A 19075-nucleotide genomic window follows, 5' to 3' on the forward strand; every position below is an offset into this window, starting at 1 on the left:
CTTTTTCTGTAATTTTGGGTTTCATCCTCGATTCTCTTCAGGGCAAGTGGAATCTTCGTCCTGCCCAGGTGTGGACGCTGTGGTTAAGAGAATGCAGCAGATATGCGACCAAGTGGTGGATAAGTTGTCACTCTCTCAGGAAAAGGCCCAGCGATTTTCCAATTGGCATAGGACCATTGGTCCCCGGTTTAAAGTGGGTGATATGGTTTGGTTGTAGTCTAAGAATATTCCTATGAAGGTTGCATCTCCTAAATTTAAGCCAAGATTTATTGGTCCTTATAAGATTTTGGAAATTCTTAATCCTGTATCGTTTTGATTGGCTCTTCCAGTTACGTTCAAGATCCATAACGTATTTCACAAATCTCTGTTGAAGAGGTTTGTTGAGCCAGTGGTTCCTATGGCAGCACCTCCTGACCCTGTGTTGGTTGAAGGCAATGTGGAATATGAGGTAGAGAAAATATTGGATTCTCGTTTGGTTAGACGGAGAAGCCAGTATTTGGTCAAATGGAAGGGTTATGGTCAGGAGGATAATTCTTGGGTCTCTGCCTCTGACATTCATGCCGATAGATTGGTTCGTGCTTTTCACCGGGCCCATCCTGATCGGCCTGGATGAGGGTTCGGTGACCCCTCCTCAAGGGGGGGGGGGTACTGTTGTGAGTTCATTCTCTGGTTCACTAGTTGTGAGTTCTCCTTCCAGACTCCCTCTGGTGGTAACAGGAGGTAGAGAGGCTGATTTGATCGGTGGAGATCTGCCACCTGAGAATGAGGATGACGACTGGATCTCAGGAGTCTCAGATTGGATTTAAGACAGCCGACACCCTATTCAGTTGCTGGTGATTCCTTTTGGCTTGTCAGCTCTTGGTTTTCAGCCCTGTTCCAGTCATCTAAAGCTAAGTTTTTCTACTTATGTTCACACTTGATTTTGTTGGTCTATTCAGTTTTTTGGTGTGGTCAGCCAGCCCCTGCTGGGGGCTGTGCTGAATTTCCACTCTTATTTATCAGTATTTTGCCAATTGGCTTTTAGTCCCTTACTAGTTCGGTCTCTTTTTGCTCTGTCTCAGAATATTTCAGAGTGCAGATATAGGGGAGAAGTCTAGTGACTTCAGGGTTCATTTTGCTATCAGAAGTGTTGGACATGATTTTTGTAGGGTTTTTTGCAGGTTGCAGACAGTGTCTTTTCTTTCCTTTCCTGTCTAGTTAGTTTGGGCCCCATCATTTGCTCAGCCTATTTTCCTGCCTGTGTTTGTGCCTTCATCTTGTTTCACCGTCAATACATGTGTGGGGGCTATTTCTTTGGGGTCTGCTCTGGGGCAGTTAGTTTTCCCTTTTCTTGCTTTAGGCTTATTTAGTTCTCCGGGCGTGACGAGGCATCTAGGAACATCATAGGCACGCTACACGGCTACTGCTAGTTGTGTGGTAAGATCAGGGATCTGCAATCTGCATAGTTACCAACCTCTCTGGTTTTCTGTGACTTAGCTTGTTTTGCTTTTTTCTCCTCGGTGACCCATTCATAACAGCCAACCTTCTGAAGACTTGCAGAAAACGTTTGACCTCTGTCATTGCCAACAAAGGATATATAACAAAATATTGAGATGAACTTTTGTTAATGACCAAATACTTATTTTCCACCATAATTTGCAAAATAAATCGTGCCAAATCAGACAAGGTGATTTCCTGGATTTGTTTTCTCATTTTGTCTCTCATAGTTGTGGTCTACCCATGATGTCAATTACAGGCCTCTCATCTTTTTAAGTGGGAGAACTTGCACAATTGGTGGCTGAGTAAATACTTTTTTTCCCCACTGTAAGTACTTGGATAAGAATACAGTAACTAACCAAAACCAGCATCAGTTTGTAGCAAATAAGTCATGCCAGACTAATTTAATTTCCGTCTATGATGAATCACTGACTGGGTGGATGAGGGAAATGCGGTACATATAGTATATCTCGACTTCAGCAAAGTATTTGATAAAGTATCTCATACTATCCTTATTGAAAAATGACCAAGTATGGTATTGACAAGGCTACGGTTAGATGAATTTATAACTGACTCAGTGAGCGTACTCAAAGAGTGGTAATAAATGGTTGCACATCCAATTGGAAGAGTGTTTCAAGTGGGGTACCACAAGCCTCTGTCCTGGCCCTAGTGCTGTTCAACATTTTTATAAATGATCTAGATAAGGGAACTGCAGGTAAACTAATCAAATTTGAAGACGATGCAAAGCTAGGATGGACAGCTAAAGGGCCTTTCTCACATAGCGATATTGCTAGCGCTATTGCTAAAGCGTCGCCGATTTTGTGACGAAACAGCGATGTCGCTAGCGATCTCGCTTTGTGTGACAGGTACCTGCGACCGGCCTCCTCACTGGATATCGCTGATTGCGCTCGAATGGCCTGGCCCATTTTTTCGTCATTGGTGTCCCGCTGGTGCCGACTAGCGACACAGGCGGAAGTCGTCAGAATCGCTGCGGTGTGACAGGTAACAGCAACCCCCGACGGATCGCTTATCGCTGCTGCATCGTTGGAGAGATCTGCCTGTTTGGCAGCTCACTAGCGACCATTTAGCGATGCACCAGCGATCCTGAACAGGTTGTATCATTGGTGGGATCGCTGGTGCATCGCTAAATGTAACAGGACCTTAGCACTAGAGAAGACAGAGAAAGGATTCAGAAGGATCTAGATAAGGTTGAACAATGGGCAGCGACTAATAAAATGGTATTTAACAGGGAGAAATGCAAAATTCTATATCTGGGTAAGGAAAATGAAAATTACATCTATATAATGGGAGCCACCTGATGAAAGAGTCTGAAACGCGCGTAGGGGTGGGCATGCGGACGCTGTGAACTTCAACCCTTTCTGGCATGCATACTCTTAACTACATGTTTCCATCATGCTAATAGTTCTAAGATTTGGGTTGCATGGCCTACAGGATACGGATTACTAGCATGCTTATTTTGTCATTGTACTGGGCTATATTGTCAGCAAGATTCCCCTTTTTCTTTGTGGGAGACATACCAGACCACATGGTCTGACTACTAGAGTTACATAGGCAATCTTGGTGCTGTAGTGTGTTTTTACTACGTATCCATGGTGATCTTTAATTTGATATAAGTGCCACCTCTCCAGTCCATGTCTCTTGTGCCCCTTGGCTGTTTTTATGCCCATGTGCTATATCCATGTCTTTCTAAATGCCTGAATCTTTTACTATCACTAAGTGCGGTGAAATTGCAAAAAAAGTGCAATCCCACACTTTTTTGTTTGGCTTTTTTGCCAGGTTCACTAAATGCTAAAACTGACCTGCCATTATGATTCTGCAGGTCATTACGCGTTCATAGACACCAAACATGTCTGGGTTCTTTTTATCTAAGTTGTAAAAAAACATTCCAAAGTTTGCTAATAAAAAAAAAAAAAAATCCGCCATTTTCCGAGACCCGTCTCCATTTTTCGTGATCTCAGGTGGGGCAAGGGCTTATTTTTTACGTGCCGAGCTTTTTTTTATTATAATTCTTTATTTAAAAATTTACAATGAAATCCAGGTTAACATAATAATTGAAACCAGACAAGTAGACGAATCCAATCAATACAGCTTAACTCCTGACCACGACAATCGTCCACGAGTCCTTAACATCCGGGGACCCGGTAATAGAGGTCAATGACCCAATTCGGAGGGTCTTTCATTTTTTAACAAACAGTATAGGAAGGAAAAGACAGAACAGAGGAAGAAGAAGGAGAGCAGTTGAAGTGACAAAAGAGAGTGGGGGGAAATAAGTAATGGAGCCAAGAGGCAAAAAAAAAAAAAAAAAGGGGGGGAGGGAAGAAAAAAATGAGGGGGTAAGGGAAGGAGTACCCACCCGACCAAGTCCACCACTCAGCCTGATGTTTTCAGTTAACCTCAGGGGGGTTTGCCTCCAGCATTAGATCACAATCCTCACTAGAGCTTCAAAAATCCATCCATCCAAGCCAAGTAGCCCAAAACTTTGGGTATGATTCATGTATGCATGAGGTGAGGTCCTCCATATACATAATTTCATTGACTTTTGCGATCCACTGAGTTATGGTTGGAGGAGCGGGACTCTTCCTTCTTTCCGGGATGCAAGCCCTCGCAGCCAGCCATGATCAAAAATTTCAACAAAGAGGATTTATAGATCCGGAGAGGGATTTCATTATGTTGGAGTAGTATCAGAGCCGGAGTCAGCTTTTCGGAACAGCCCGTAACCCGACAAATAATTTCTCACACCCCCGTCCAAAATTATTGCAATACGTCACATTGCCAGAAAATATGAAAAATCGTGCCCTCTGCCATTCGAGCTGACGTTTTTAATGATACCATTTTGGTGCAGATACGATCTTTTGATCGCCCGTTATTGCATTTTAATGCAATGTCGCGGCGACCAAAAAAACGTAATTCTGGCGTTTTGACTTTTTTTATGTTCAATCTATTTTATTAAACATTTTACAAACAAAGAATATATTATATGAAAACTGATAATATATAGAATCATAGAAAGTATCTAGTATTCAAAAATGAGAATACAACCTTCTGTCAGCAAGTCAAACATAACATGGCAGACAATAACAGTAACCATATGTCAAATACCAACAAGGTATTCAAGAGAGGAAGTATCCTCTATATTATGCAGAGGAAAGACATAGGACAAAAAAAGAGGGAAAGAAAGACAAGGGAAGAGGGGAAAACAAAAGGGGTTATGGATAAAGAGGTGCTTAAAATCATTATATTATATATATACATACATACATACACACACACTAGCTGACGAACCCAGCGCTGCCCGGACATAGTAACTAACTGTGGTTAGTTATAGCAAATTATAATTATCCTCCATCCCATAGTCCCGTGCCCATATACCCATCACACATCCTCCATCCCATAGTCCCGTGCCCATATACCCATCACACATCCTCCATCCCATAGTCCCGTGCCCATATACCCATCACACATCCTCCATCCCATAGTCCCGTGCCCATATACCCATCACACATCTTTCTTCTCATATTCCCAATGCCCATATACCCATCACACATCCTCCATCCCATAGTCCCGTGCCCATATACCCATCACACATCTTTCATCTCATAGTCCCAATGCCCATATACCCATCATACATCCTTCATCCCATAGTCGAGTCCCCATATACCCATCACACATCCTTGATCTCATAGTCCCGTGCCCATATACCCATCATACATCCTTCATCCCATAGTCAACCATTAGGACATCATAATGAGCGGCGGGGCTTGCAACCTATGATGACATCAGCATCGCCATGGCAACCATTATGACATCATAATGAGGGGCGGGGCTTGATACACACTTTTTCCCCATTATGTAGATAGGGGCAAAATTGTTTGGTGAATTGGAACGCGCGGGGTTAAAATTTCACCTCACAACATAGCCTAGGACACTCTCGGGGTCCAGACGTGTGACTGTGACAAATTTTGTGGCTGTAGCTGCGACGGTGAGGATGCCAATCCCGGACATACATACATACACACACACACACACACACACACACATACATACACACACATACATACACACTTGAGCTTTATATATTAGATTAATGTGCAAATTCCTATGTAAGTGAAACATTCAGCAGAACAAATTATGGAAATCCAGTGAGTCCTGAAACAAAATCCATCCACTCCAAATCCTTCTAAATTTGTCGTTTGTTCCATTGCCATCTGCAGACAGCTCCTCCATTCTACACAGATTGACCATTTCCTTATAACAGTCTAATATGTCAGGGGGGTTTGTAAGTTTCCAAAACTGCGGGATTACCATTCGTGCTACTGTTAGACAAAACCGAAGAATATCTCTCTTCTGAGTCCTTATTGAAGAAGGTAAAATTGACAGAAGAGCTATTTGCTACACGGTTTCCCGTGATTCATTGATAATTGTTGAAAACCTTCTCCCAGAATGGCTTGATCTTAGAGCATTCCCACCAAATGTGAATCATAGCGCCCACCTCCCTCTCGTATCTCCGACAAACCCCTGAAACTGCTGGATATACTGCATGTAGTCTAGAAGGGTATTGATACCATCTCATAAGTATTTTAGATTTCTTCTCTTGCGCAATCCCAGCGCCAGCAACTTTATGAGTGAAGAGAAAACCCCTTTCCCATTCCTCAGGAGACAATCCCAACCCCAAGTCTCTCTCCCATGCCTGCTGAAATGTTAACTTCTCCGCTTCACCCTCTCTGCTCCATCCCCCATAAATCACAGATATAGCATGTGGCGGCTGATTTTCTTCTAAGAACAATTTCTCAAAAAAGGTGAAGTTTGAGATCGAAATTTTATCAAAATTATGTGTCCCTAGGAAGGATTGTAATTACAAGTATTCAAACCACCTAATTTTCTCATTTGGAAACTGAGCCTGTGTAGAGACAAAAGAAGGCAACTCCTCGTTTTCTAGCACCTGAAACAATCGGGAATCCTCCACTGCCCTCCGACCGAGAAAAGATCCGCGCAAGTATCCAGGGAGAAAGGATGGAGTGAAAAACAATGATGTAAGAGGGCTAATATTCCTACCTGGGAACCCCTTCTTTCTCAGAGTGTGCCATATTTTAAGTGTGTATCTAGTTAAATTACAGTTGACAACAGTCAATGACTCCCCAGAACACCACGGCAGATGTCTTAAAGGGACATCTAAACCCTCCTGTTCCATCCCCACCCATTGTTTAGCATCAGCCCGAAAGTGCCAGTCTAGAATCCTAAGTAAGGCTACTTTCAGACTTGCGTTAGGAGGCGCAGGGCCGCCGCTAAGCTCCGTCCCCGGCCGCACCTCCTCCGATCAGCTCCTCCTATGGGCGCATGACACTGCATGCTATCAGCATATCCTATATTTAGCGTTGGGTACACTGGCCGTGCGCTGGCATGTATTTGCCGGCGCATGTGCCCTTTTTGCGCTGCGCCAAGCACACAAAAAATGCAACACGGTGCGTTTGGCGCACGTCGGCGCAAGTCTGAATGTAGCCTAATGCAGTAGCCTGGAAGTACCTCTTAAAATTGGGAAGACCAGCACCACCTATAGATTTAGGTCAAGAAAGGGTCTGTATGCTTATGCGAGTGCTGAGTTTACCCCATATGAATTTGGTTAAAGCGGATTGTAATTTACAGAAGAAACTATGAGGGGGGAAATCGGTATAGTTTGGAATATGTATAAGACACGGGGTTCATCCTTCCAAACCAGGTCAGTTTAAATTTACTATAATTCGCTAGGTCTCTGTATGTTCTGCTTAATAAAGCTTGATAGTTAAGCTCGAACAATTTATTAGGATCAGAAGGGACCACGACCCCTAGGTATTTCAGTCACTCTCCTTGCCATTTAAATGGAAATTTATTCATGATCATGCATCAAATGGCCAAGTTCTCAAAAAAATATGACATAGTTGTCATGGGAGATTTCAACTATCCAGACATTTGTTGGGAATCTCTCTCAGGCAAAACTAACAGATCAAGGAAATTCTTATCCTCTCTTGCTGACAACTTTATCTTCCAAAAGGTAAGGGAGAAAACAAGGGGAACTGCTACCTTGGATCTAATCCTTATAAACAGGGAGGAAATGGTTGAGGAGGTAAAAGTGGCTGGGACCCTAGGAGGTAGCGACCATGCTATTTTAGAATTTTGGATAACTAGAGGCGGAAGACCTGTGAAGACTCAGACGTCAAGGTTAGATTTCAGAAAGGCAGATTTTAAGGGATTCAGAAAGAGAATTGGAGGGATCCAATGGCTGGATATCCTTAAAGACAAAAATGTCCAGGAAGGATGGGAAATCTTGAAAAATGAAATTCTCAAAGCACAGTTGTTAACAATTCCGAAAAGAGGGAAGAATAGGAAGCAGTTAAGGAAACCAGGATGGATGAACACAGAACTTAAGCACATGCTAAAAAGGAAGAAAAAAATGTTTATAAAATGGAAAGAGGGAGGCATATCTAAAGAAGAATATAATGCTGTCTGCAGAACCTGCAGGGCACAAATCAGATTATCTAAAGCTGAAAATGAATTGAGGCTTGCAAGAGATGTCAAAAGCAATAATAAAGGATTTTGGGGATATGTCAAAAGTAAAAGAAAAGTCAAAGATGCTATAGGATTTTTACAGGATGAAAATGATGAAATGGTAAGACAGGAAGTTGAGAAGGCTGAACTTTTAAATTCCTATTTTGCATCTGTTTTCTCTCAGAAAGGAAATGTAACATCAACTGTTATTCACTGTCCTATTAAGGGAATAGAAGAATCCAGGATATCTATAAACAGAAAGATAGTGAGGAAACACTTAGCTAGCCTAAATGAATTCAAGTCTCCAGGTCCAGATGAATTACACCCCAGAGTACTGAAGGAGATAGCAGAAGAAATTTTTGAACCCCTCTCTATAATCTTTGAAAATTCTTGGAGAACAGGAGAAGTGCCAGAAGACTGGAGAAGAGCAAATGTTGTTCCTATCTTCAAAAAGGGGAAGAAGGTGGACCCAGGTAACTATAGGCCGGTGAGTCTGACTTCTATACCAGGAAAGATCTTTGAACAAATTATTAAACAACATGTATGTCAATACCTGGATAAGAATTAAGTGATTAAACAGAGTCAGCATGGGTTTGTAACTAATAAGTCATGTCAGACTAACTTAATTTCCTTCTATGACGGTATCACTGATTGGGTGGATCAAGGAAATGCTGTAGATATAGTATATCTTGACTTCAGCAAAGCATTTGACAAAGTCTCTCATACAATCCTTATTGAAAAAATGATTAAGTATGGAATGGACAAGGCAACTGTTAGGTGGATTCATAACTGGCTTAGTGATCGGACCCAAAGAGTGGTCGTAAATGGCTGCACATCCAGTTGGAAGAATGTCTCAAGTGGGGTACCACAGGGCTCTGTCCTGGGCCCTGTATTGTTCAACATCTTTATCAACGATTTAGATGAAGGAATTGAGGGTAAACTGATTAAATTTGCTGATGACACAAAGCGAGGGATAGCTAATACTAGAGAAGAGAGAGAGAGGATTCAAAAAGATTTAAATAAACTGGAGAAGTGGGCAGCAACTAACAGAATGGTTTTTAACAGGGAGAAATGCAAAGTACTACATCTGGGCAATAAAAATGGAAAAAGCATATATAGAATGGGAGGAATAGGGCTAAGTGACAGCACATGTGAAAAAGACTTGGGTATACTAATAGATCACAGACTGAATATGAGTCAACAGTGTGATGCAGCAGCAAAAAAGGCAAATGCAATTCTAGGATGTATTAACAGAAGCATACAGTCTAGATCACGTGAAGTCATTGTTTCCCTCTACTCCTCTTTGGTCAGACCTCATCTGGAATATTGTGTCCAGTTTTGGGCACCACATTTTAAAAAAGACATCAACAAACTGGAGCAAGTTCAGAAAAGAGCGACCAGAATGGTGACCGGTCTGCAAACCCTGTCTTATGAGGAAAGGTTGCAGGATTTGGGAATGTTTAGTTTGCAAAAGAGAAGACTGAGAGGAGACTTAATAGCTGTCTACAAATATCTAAAGGGCTGTCACATTGTAGAAGGATCAACTTTATTCTCATTTGCACAAGGAAAGACTAGAAGCAATGGGATGAAACTGAATGGGAGGAGACACAGATTAGATATTAGAAAAAACTTTTTGACAGTTAGAGTGATCAATGAGTGGAACAGGCTGCCACGAGAAGTGGTGAGTTCTCCTTCAATGGAAGTCTTCAAACAGAGGCTGGACAGACATCTGACTGGGATGATTTAGCGAATCCTGCTTTGAGCAGGGGGTTGGACCAGATGGCCCAGGAGGTCCCTTCCAACTCTACGATTCTATGATTCTATGATTCTAAGGACCTCATTCTGAGGAAGGGATATATTTAACGCTTCTGATTTGGAATAATTGACTTTAAAATTACTAAGTGATCCGAACCTATCAAAATTCCTTTAAAATCATTGGAAACGATATTTGTGGTTGTGAGATATAAAGGAGTAAATCATCTGCATGCAGAGCTGTTTTATAAGAGTTAGGTCCTATCGTGTATCCATGAATATTGATGTTATTTCTGAGAGCGTTGGCTAGGTGTTCCATTACCACTAAGCAAAGTAATGGAGAAAGCGGGCAGCCCTGTCTGGTTCCATTGATGATCGTAAATGGGCTGGATAATGAACCATTTATTCTCACCCGGCTGTTGGACCATTATAGAAGGCTAAGATTCTCTGTAGAAAGTGAGGAGCTAGACCTATCTGTCTCAAGGCTTCCTCCATAAACCCCCAATGGTCTCTATCGAAAGCCTTCTCTGCGTCTACAGATAAAAGACCTAGTGGTGTGGAGCTAGTTTTTGCCTTGGAGATGAAAAGTAAAGTTTTAATAGTATTATCCCGGGCTTCTCGTCCTTTAACTACTCAACACAGGTAGGGATGTTTCCTGAATGCATTCTTTTATCTTATAGGAGAGGTCTAATGGGGGGTTTTGACTTTTTTTTAACGCTACACCGTTTAGCGATCAGGTTAATCCTTTTTTTTATTGATAGATCGGGCAATTCTGAACGCAGCGATACCAAATATGTGTATGCTTGATTTTTTTTTTGTTATATTCTGAATGGGGCGAAAGGGGGTTGATTGGAACTTATTTTTTTTTTTTTTTCATGTTTTTAGCAACTTTTTTTGTTCTTTTTTTTTTTTTACTTTTGGCATGCTTCAATAGCTCCATGGGAGACTAGAAGCTGCCACAACTCGATCGCCTCTGCTACATACATGCTCACATCGCCTCTATATAGCAGAATTACAGACTTGCTATAAGCGCTGACCACTGGTTGGCGCTCACAGCAATCCGGCATCAACAACCTTACAGGTCTCAAGGATACCTCTGGTTGTCATGCCGACACACCGGTGACCCGCGATCACGTTATGCGGGTCGCTGGTGTGCGTATTTCTGGCCAGATGTGCTTGCTAAATGCCGCTGTCAGAGATTGACAGCAGCATTTAACTAAGTAATAGCAGCAGGCGGATAGTGATTCCGCTCGTGTCTATTGCGGGCACTTGTCAGCTATTCAAAACAGCTGACATGTCCCGGCTTTGATGTGGGCTCACCGCTGGAGCCCACATCAAAGCAGGGAATACGGACATCGGCGTACTATTACGCCCAATGTCAGTAAGGGGTTAACAAGGATAAAGGAAAACTAAATCTGTGCTTCCTAAATCATTATGAGATGTGAGGGCGGCCCTGTTATTCATCAGTGCACCGCTGGACTCTGCAGGAGCAGCTGCGCCATCACTGGACGCTACTGCTGTGATGTGAACAGTGGTAAAGCTTTACTGCACCGGAGACTCCACACGATATCACACACCGGTCATTATTACATACCTGTGGAAACATCTCCCGTAATCTCCTCCTTCCCGTCACTCACACACGGCTGATCCCTCCTCGTCATCGCTTCTTCTTCTGTCTCATCCTTCACTTTATTCTTAGTCGGATTTTCCTCCTGATATATCAGATGTAACAATCAGCACAATACAAGAAACCACCAAAATCTGTGACACCTATGACCTCTATCAGAAATGTCCCCCATATACAGATCCAGTACAGGGCTCAGCGCCGTCTACCTGATGATCCTCCGGGATGTTGTGATTCTCCTCTGGACAGTCCTGGGGATACAGAGGACGGGGACATCTCTCTGGTGGATTTCTCCTCCTGGATTCATCTGTGGAGACACACAGTGATGGAATAGATTGTGTCATGTGATGATGGGAGTAGTAGTAGGTGACCACAGAACAGACGTGACAGTCTCCCCTCCTCACCCTGCTGATCGGCCCATATTGCGATCGCCTCTTCTGCTCCATGTATAACCTCAACCTGAATATCAATCAGATCTTCACCCTAAAAAGAAAAATGTAAGATGAGCTCAGGTCCCATCACTTCATGGTCAGATGTTGTGGGGGCTTCAGTGTCATCTACCTGATGATCCTCCGGGATGTTGTGATTCTCCTCTGGACAGTCCTGGGGACACAGAGGACGGGGACATCTCTCTGGTGGATTTCTCCTCCTGGGTCCATCTGTGGAGACACACAGACTGAATACATGACCTGTCGTGTATCTGTCTATATATGAGACACGTCTCTCAGAACCGGTAATTCTATGTACACCGCGTTGTGGGAGCCCCCGGTACGCAGCGGTTAGCGCCTATCAATGTATAACATGGGAGGACACTAGAGAGCAGGCGCCGGGGTCATGGGCGCTGACTGATGTGCACGGGGAGCCAAGGAGAGATTGTCTGGTCAGATTCCACAGAAAAGCCCCATAATCCATATTCTTCTGGACAAATTATTCCATTAACCCTTTCACCCCCTGTCTATTTTCACTTTCCTGACCCGGCCACATTTCTGACCAGCGTCACTTTACGCGGTAATCACTCTGGAGCTTCTATATATCCCAGTGATTCTGGGATTGTTTTATTCGTGACACATTGGACTTTACGTTACTGGTAAATTTAGGTGAATACGATTTGTGGTTAATAATGAAAATTTGACAACAAAATAAATGACAGAATTTTCAAAAATTTAAATTTTATGCCCTTAACCCCTTCACGCCCTGGCAAATTTCCATTTTTTTCTTCACTTTATTCCAAGAGCCATAACTTTTTATTTTTCCGTCCCCATTCCAGTATGAGGGCTTGTTTTTTGCGGGATGAGTTGTATTTTTGGATGGCGCCGTTCATTTTAGCTTATGATTCACTGGAAAGTAGGAACACAATTCTAGGCGCATTGAAATTGCAAAAAATAAAAAAAAAATGCAATTAAACAATTTTTGGGGTAATTTTTTATTTATCATGTTCATATACAGTAAAACAGACCTGGCACTCTGACTCTCCAGGTCAGAACAAGTAACAGACACCAAACACGAATAGGGTTCTTTCTTATAAAAGTGGTGAAAAAAAATAATCTTTCTTGGGTCGCCATTTTCCAGAACTGTAACCCTTTCACTTCTTGGGATCTGGGCGAGGGATTATGGTTTGTGCCCTGAGCTGACAATTTTAATGATGCCATTGTGGGGTAGAGACGATGTTTTGGTCGCCTCTTATCGCATTTTCTTACAATGTTGTGGAGCCAGAAAACTATAAATCTGGCATTTCGATTTTTCTTCTCATTAAATTAATCCTATCGGTAAACGTCATACTTTGTATTTTGACAGACTGGACTTTTAAAGGGAAGCTGCCCCCCCCCCTCCAGGCGTTTTTAAGTAAAATAGCCTCCTTGTGCAGCACTAATGCTGCGTTCTGTCAAGGTGGCTCTGTTACTTAGCCTCTGTTCCACCGCTGTTACTTGTTACTTTATAGAATAGTTCCCTTTAGGGAACTGGAAGTTGCGATCTTCTGATCACTTGTGCCATGTATAGTGAAAATCATGATCTCATATGAACACCGTCCATGGGCTGGATCTCACAGGAGTATGGGGGTCTTCAGAAGACAACCGGCTGTCACGACAACCCATTGGCACCCCGCAATCACATCATGGGCACCGATGGGTGGGTGGAAAGACACGCCCCCCTCCCAGCGCTGGTTAAATACAGCTGTCAGAGATTTACAGCGGAATTTGACAGGTTAAGAGCCCACTTGCAGCTTTTCAGAGGCACAAGATGATCAGACAATAATCTGGAGGGAAAGCTGCAGGCTCGGCATGCGAGCCTGCAACAAAGTCAGGGAGCCGGCATATGACGTGGTGGTACTTGATATGTCAGGAAGGGGTTAAACCAGATTGATATACCACTCAAAATAGTTACTAAATAACATTTAGCACATGTCTACTTTATATCTGCATCATTTTTCAAACATTTTTTTTTTTTGCTAAAATATTAGCAGTTTTGGTCGATATTTTGGCCAAGATATGAAAGCTTGCAACCCGCGTCAGGGGTCCTCACACTTGCAAATCCTAACACTACAATTAAAAGCAAAGCCGCAAAAAGAGGAATAAAAATCCTCCAAGTATGCAGGATGAAGCAAACCCACGTAGTAAAGATGGCGGCAGCACAGGTGCAAGATACCGATGAGACAACCGCTCTCAGCCTACCAGTTCACTGAAGGCGTGATTGCTTAGTATTACATTTCACAATAGCGGCTTGTATAGGACGCAGGTCACACACAGGTAAAGCACAATGTCTGGCTTACAGCTCATTAATGACGCCCATACTATGAGAATATTAGTAAAATGTAATACTAAGCAATCCCCCTCCATGAATTGGCCTGCGTACCCGATCTTTAGCATTGCGGACGTAGGCGGAGCTGACCTGAAACAGTGCGGCAGTGGGTGGAGCTGACAGGAGGAAGTCCGCATCCCTCCGCAGCTCCTCCATCCGCAAATGTGAAACCAGCCTAAGCGTGTATGAGTGTGTGTGCGTATGAGTGTGTGTAAGTGAGTGTACGTATGAGTGTGTGTATGAGTGTGCGTGTGTTCAGACAGGCAGTGTGGAGGGAGGACATTATAGAGACTAGGGACAGTATGTGGGGGACATTATGGAGACGAACACTATGGAGAGGGATGGAGTAGACGGCATATTATGGGGAGGAGAGGTACGTTTTGGAGAGGAGTGGTGTAGGCAGGATATTATGGAGGGGGACATTTATCATGGGGAGGGGCGGCGTGTGTGGATATATTATGGGGCGGGGTATGGGATTATACTATGGGGAGGGTCAGTGAAGGTGATATTAGGGAGAGGAGTGGTGTAGTTATTTCAAATGGAGATACATATAGGGTCTCAAATCCAAAAATCATATATAATCCCTATTAAAATTATGCTTTATTAGATATAAAATTAAAATAACCAAAAATGGTTCACACCAAAAAAACCGTGACAACACAGAAACCAACAACAAAAAGTCCTCCTCAAAACGATATAGATAAAACTAAAAGGGTAAGCCTAAGCTCACACCTTCCTGGCTGCGGAGGTTTGCACCCTAGGGCGAACATTGTGGCGCCCCCGCTCCACGTTGACTGTCCCTACAGTAGGGACCCTGATGCACCCTACAGCAACTGGTAAACCCTCTACCCAGTCTCTAGAGGGACCCCTAACAAAAAACACAGACCAATCCTATGTCTAAAGGGGGACCCTAGACCCCAAAAGATGAAAACAATAAAGTAGAACACATTAGGCAATTGGTGACATGGGCAATGCAAAGATGTTAGAAACCTTCCACAATCCAACCTTTAGATATCGATGAGGGGAAATATAATCCCACTAATAATGGAACACCGAGTGGAAGGGTGATGCAGGAATAGCAGGATTCCCAAACATTACTGACCATGAATCTCTTGTTCGGCACAGTGCAATAGGCACTCTAAAGTCTCAGGACTCTGCCCGTGCTACCACAGAGATGTTGCCTACCTCAAGGTCAGATAGACAAACATGGGAACGCTATAATATCGGACCACCAAGAAATAAACTGATACTCCTCTGTCATTCGCCACCTGCCATGCATAATTAGCGCCTCAACGCGTTTCGCCTCTCTTGGCTCAAGGTGTGATGGCTAAAAAAAATGCAAGATCCCTCCATTTAAATATACCGCCATACTCACACTGAGAACGCCAATTCAATGACCCGGACGCTGCAACTGCGCAATCTCATCACGTCCAGCGACCAGTGCGCATGTCCGAGCTGGAACGCAAATATCATGCAGCCAATCTGATGCAAGAGGCTGATCACCCTTCCACTCGGTGTTCCATTATTAGTGGGATTACAGTATATTTCCCCTCATCGATATCTAAAGGTTGGATTGTGGAAGGTTTCTAACAAATCTGCATTGCCCTTATCACCAATTGCCTAATGTGTTCTACTTTATTGTTTTCATCTTTTGGGGTCTAGGGTCCCCCTTTAGACATAGGATTCGTCTGTGTTAATTGCTAGGGTTCCCTGTAGACACTGGGTAGAGGGTTTCCCTAGCGGCTGTAGGGTGCATCAGGGTTCCTACTGTAGAGACAGTCAACGTGGAGCAGGGGCGCCACAACGTTCCCCCTAGGGTGTCATCCTCCGCAGCCAGGAAGGTGTGAGCTTAGGCTACATACCAGGGACGTCTAGAGCAGGGTTCCCCAACTCCAGTCCTCAAGGCCCACCAACAGGTCATGTTTTCAGGATTTCCCTTGTATTGTACAGGTGAAGCAATTATCACCCGAGCAATACTAAGGAAATCCTGAAAACATCACCTGTTGGTGGGCCTTGAGGACTGGAGTTGGGGAACCCTAGTCTAGAGTACCCCTTTAGTTTTATCTGTATAGTTTTGAGGAGCACTTTTTTTTTTAAACTCTTTTTATTGAAAGATACCACACAATGACATATTAAACATGTGACATTACAGTATGAGGGAAACGGAGTAATCCATCAAGTCCGTCGTTCACAACCTGTTATAAAAGCATACTTCCAATAATAAAGACGACAAACAGCACAAATAAAATAGAACATTAAGCATAGTGTATTCCAGGGATCCTCAAACTACGGCCCGCGGGCCACATGCGGCCCGCGAAGGACTTTTATCCGGCCCCTGGCCAGGCTGACATTAACCGCACTGATTGCACCGCCCTCACTGCCGTGGTGAACCAATCAGCGCTGCAGCCGTGATGAACCAATCAGTGCTGCAGCTCACAAACACTGCCACCCCCCTGACACGCCCACTAAAGAACTAGACTGCAGAGTGAAAACTTGCGGGCGGGACGAGGCGCCGAGGAAAGGCGTTGTGAAGCCCTCAGTATGCAGCAGAGACCACACAGACGACGTGTTTGTCATCACGCCGCCTGCTCGGCCTAATGACGTCACGCCGCCTGTGCCGGAAGAAGACTGAGACGAGCGGGCGCCTCTTCAGAACAGCAGGGGACATAGGTGAGTACTGTTTTTTTTTTTTTTCTTTTTAACTCCGGGTCCTATTGGGGACCTGTGCTGCAAAATGGGGACGTTTACATGCCTAGTAGGGACCTGTGCTGCGTATTGGGGACCTGTGCTACCTATTGGGGACCTGTATCTGCCTATTGGGGACCTGTGCTGCCTATTGGGGACCTGTGCTGCCTATTGGGGACATTTACCTGCCTATTGGGGACATTTACCTGCCTATTGGGGACCTGTGCTGCCTATTGGGGACCTGTGCTGCCTATTGGGGACCTGTTCCTGCCTATTGGGGACATTTACCTGCCTATTGGGGACCTGTGCTGCCTATTGGGGACATTTACCTGCCTATTGGGGACCTGTGCTACCTATTGGGGACCTGTGCTGCCTATTGGGGACCTGTACCTGCCTATTGGGGACCTGTACCTGCCTATTGGGGACCTGTACCTGCCTATTGGGGACCTGTGCTGCCTATTGGGGACCTGTGCTGCCTATTGGGGACATTTACCTGCCTATTGGGGACATTTACCTGCCTGTTGGGGACCTGTTCCTGCCTATTGGGGACCTGTGCTGCCTATTGGGGACCTGTGCTGCCTATTGGGGACATTTACCTGCCTATTGGGGACATTTACCTGCCTATTGGGGACCTGTGCTGCCTATTGGGGACCTGTGCTGCCTATTTGGGACCTGTGCTGCTTACTGGGGACATTTACCTGCCTTTTAGGGACCAATGCTGCCTCTTGGGGATTCTTGCACCACACTAGTCTGAGCCTGAGGTAAAAGTGGAGTTCCACCAATATGGGCACTGGTGAGGCTGCATTGATGGGCACTGATCAGGCTGCTTTGATGGGCACTGATCAGGCTGCATTGATGGGCAGTGCAGTCTGTATGTCTCTGTATGGGCAATTTTATTGCTGGTATATTGTTTTTGTAGCGCTGTATATATGTTGGTATTTTACTAATAGCAATTTTGAATCCCTAGGAAACAATGATATTAAGAAAGAGAAAAAATTGACTCGAAGTGTAGGATATTCGAAGAACCCAAAAGAATCGGTAAGTTTGATGATTTAACTTTACTTCTTCATTTTTAATATTGTATTTGTTCCTATTTTGTTTTATGATTTCTAAATAAGATATGTGCAGAGTGCCTACGAATTTGGTGCTAATTTTTTTTTAAACTATATTCCGGCCCACCAATGGTCCGAGAGACCGTGATCTGGCCCCCTGTTTAAAAAGTTTGAGGACCCCTGGTGTATTCTGTTCTCAATAGCATTGCATCATGAAAGAGTCCTGAATCAGGATCCTGAGTTCACAGTAAGTCATAGAATCATAGAATCGTAGAGTTGGAAGGGACCTCCTGGGCCATCTGGTCCAACCCCCTGCTCAAAGCAGGATTCGCTAAATCATCCCAGTTAGATGTCTGTCCAGCCTCTGTTTGAAGACTTCCATTGAAGGAGAACTCACCACTTCTCGTGGCAGCCTGTTCCACTCATTGATCACTCTAACTGTCAAAAAGTTTTTTCTAATATCTAATCTGTGTCTCCTCCCATTCAGCTTCATCCCATTGCTTCTAGTCTTTCCTTGTGCAAATGAGAATAAAGTTGATCCTTCTACAATGTGACAGCCCTTTAGATATTTGTAGACAGCTATTAAGTCTCCTCTCAGTCTTCTCTTTTGCAAACTAAACATTCCCAAATCCTGCAACCTTTCCTCATAAGACAGGGTTTGCAGACCAGTCACCATTCTGGTCGCTCTTTTCTGAACTTGCTCCAGTTTGTTGATGTCTTTTTTAAAATGTGGTGCCCAAAATTGGACACAATATTCCAGATGAGGTCTGACCAAAGAGGAGTAGAGGGAAATAATTACTTCACGTGATCTAGACTGTATGCTTCTGTTAATACATCCTAGAATTGCATTTGCCTTTTTTGCTGCTGCATCACACTGTTGACTCATATTCAGTCTGTGATCTATTAGTATACCCAAGTCTTTTTCACATGTGCTGTCACTTAGCCCTATTCCTCCCATTCTATATATGCTTTTTTCATTTTTATTGCCCAGATGTAGTACTTTGCATTTCTCCCTGTTAAAAACCATTCTGTTAGTTGCTGCCCACTTCTCCAGTTTATTTAAATCTTTTTGAATCCTCTCTCTCTCTTCTCTAGTATTAGCTATCCCTCCTAGCTTTGTGTCATCAGCAAATTTAATCAGTTTACCCTC

General features: G+C 43.7%; 1 protein-coding gene across 3 annotated transcripts in view; it reads right to left on the reverse strand.

Annotated features, from left to right (window-relative positions):
- The window catches only part of LOC141074918 (uncharacterized), a 43966-nt gene that overhangs the window by 11847 nt on the left and 13044 nt on the right, over positions 1-19075 (reverse strand). Inside the window, exons 5-8 of one of the 3 annotated variants that reach the window (XM_073562227.1) lie at positions 11954-12051; positions 11797-11875; positions 11602-11699; positions 11363-11480 (exon numbers count right to left, since the gene is read on the reverse strand). The exons of 1 other annotated variant lie outside the window; for it this stretch is intronic. In XM_073562227.1, the coding sequence (XP_073418328.1) occupies positions 11363-11480; positions 11602-11699; positions 11797-11875; positions 11954-12051 (393 nt within the window). The remainder of the gene's footprint in view (positions 1-11362; positions 11481-11601; positions 11700-11796; positions 11876-11953; positions 12052-19075) is intronic. One more of the 3 variants, XM_073562228.1, reaches the window with a different exon arrangement.

This window comes from Dendrobates tinctorius, unplaced genomic scaffold (genome assembly GCF_039654945.1).
Source record: "Dendrobates tinctorius isolate UK_male_01 unplaced genomic scaffold, ASM3965494v1 ptg000342l, whole genome shotgun sequence".
NCBI lineage: Eukaryota > Metazoa > Chordata > Amphibia > Anura > Dendrobatidae > Dendrobates > Dendrobates tinctorius.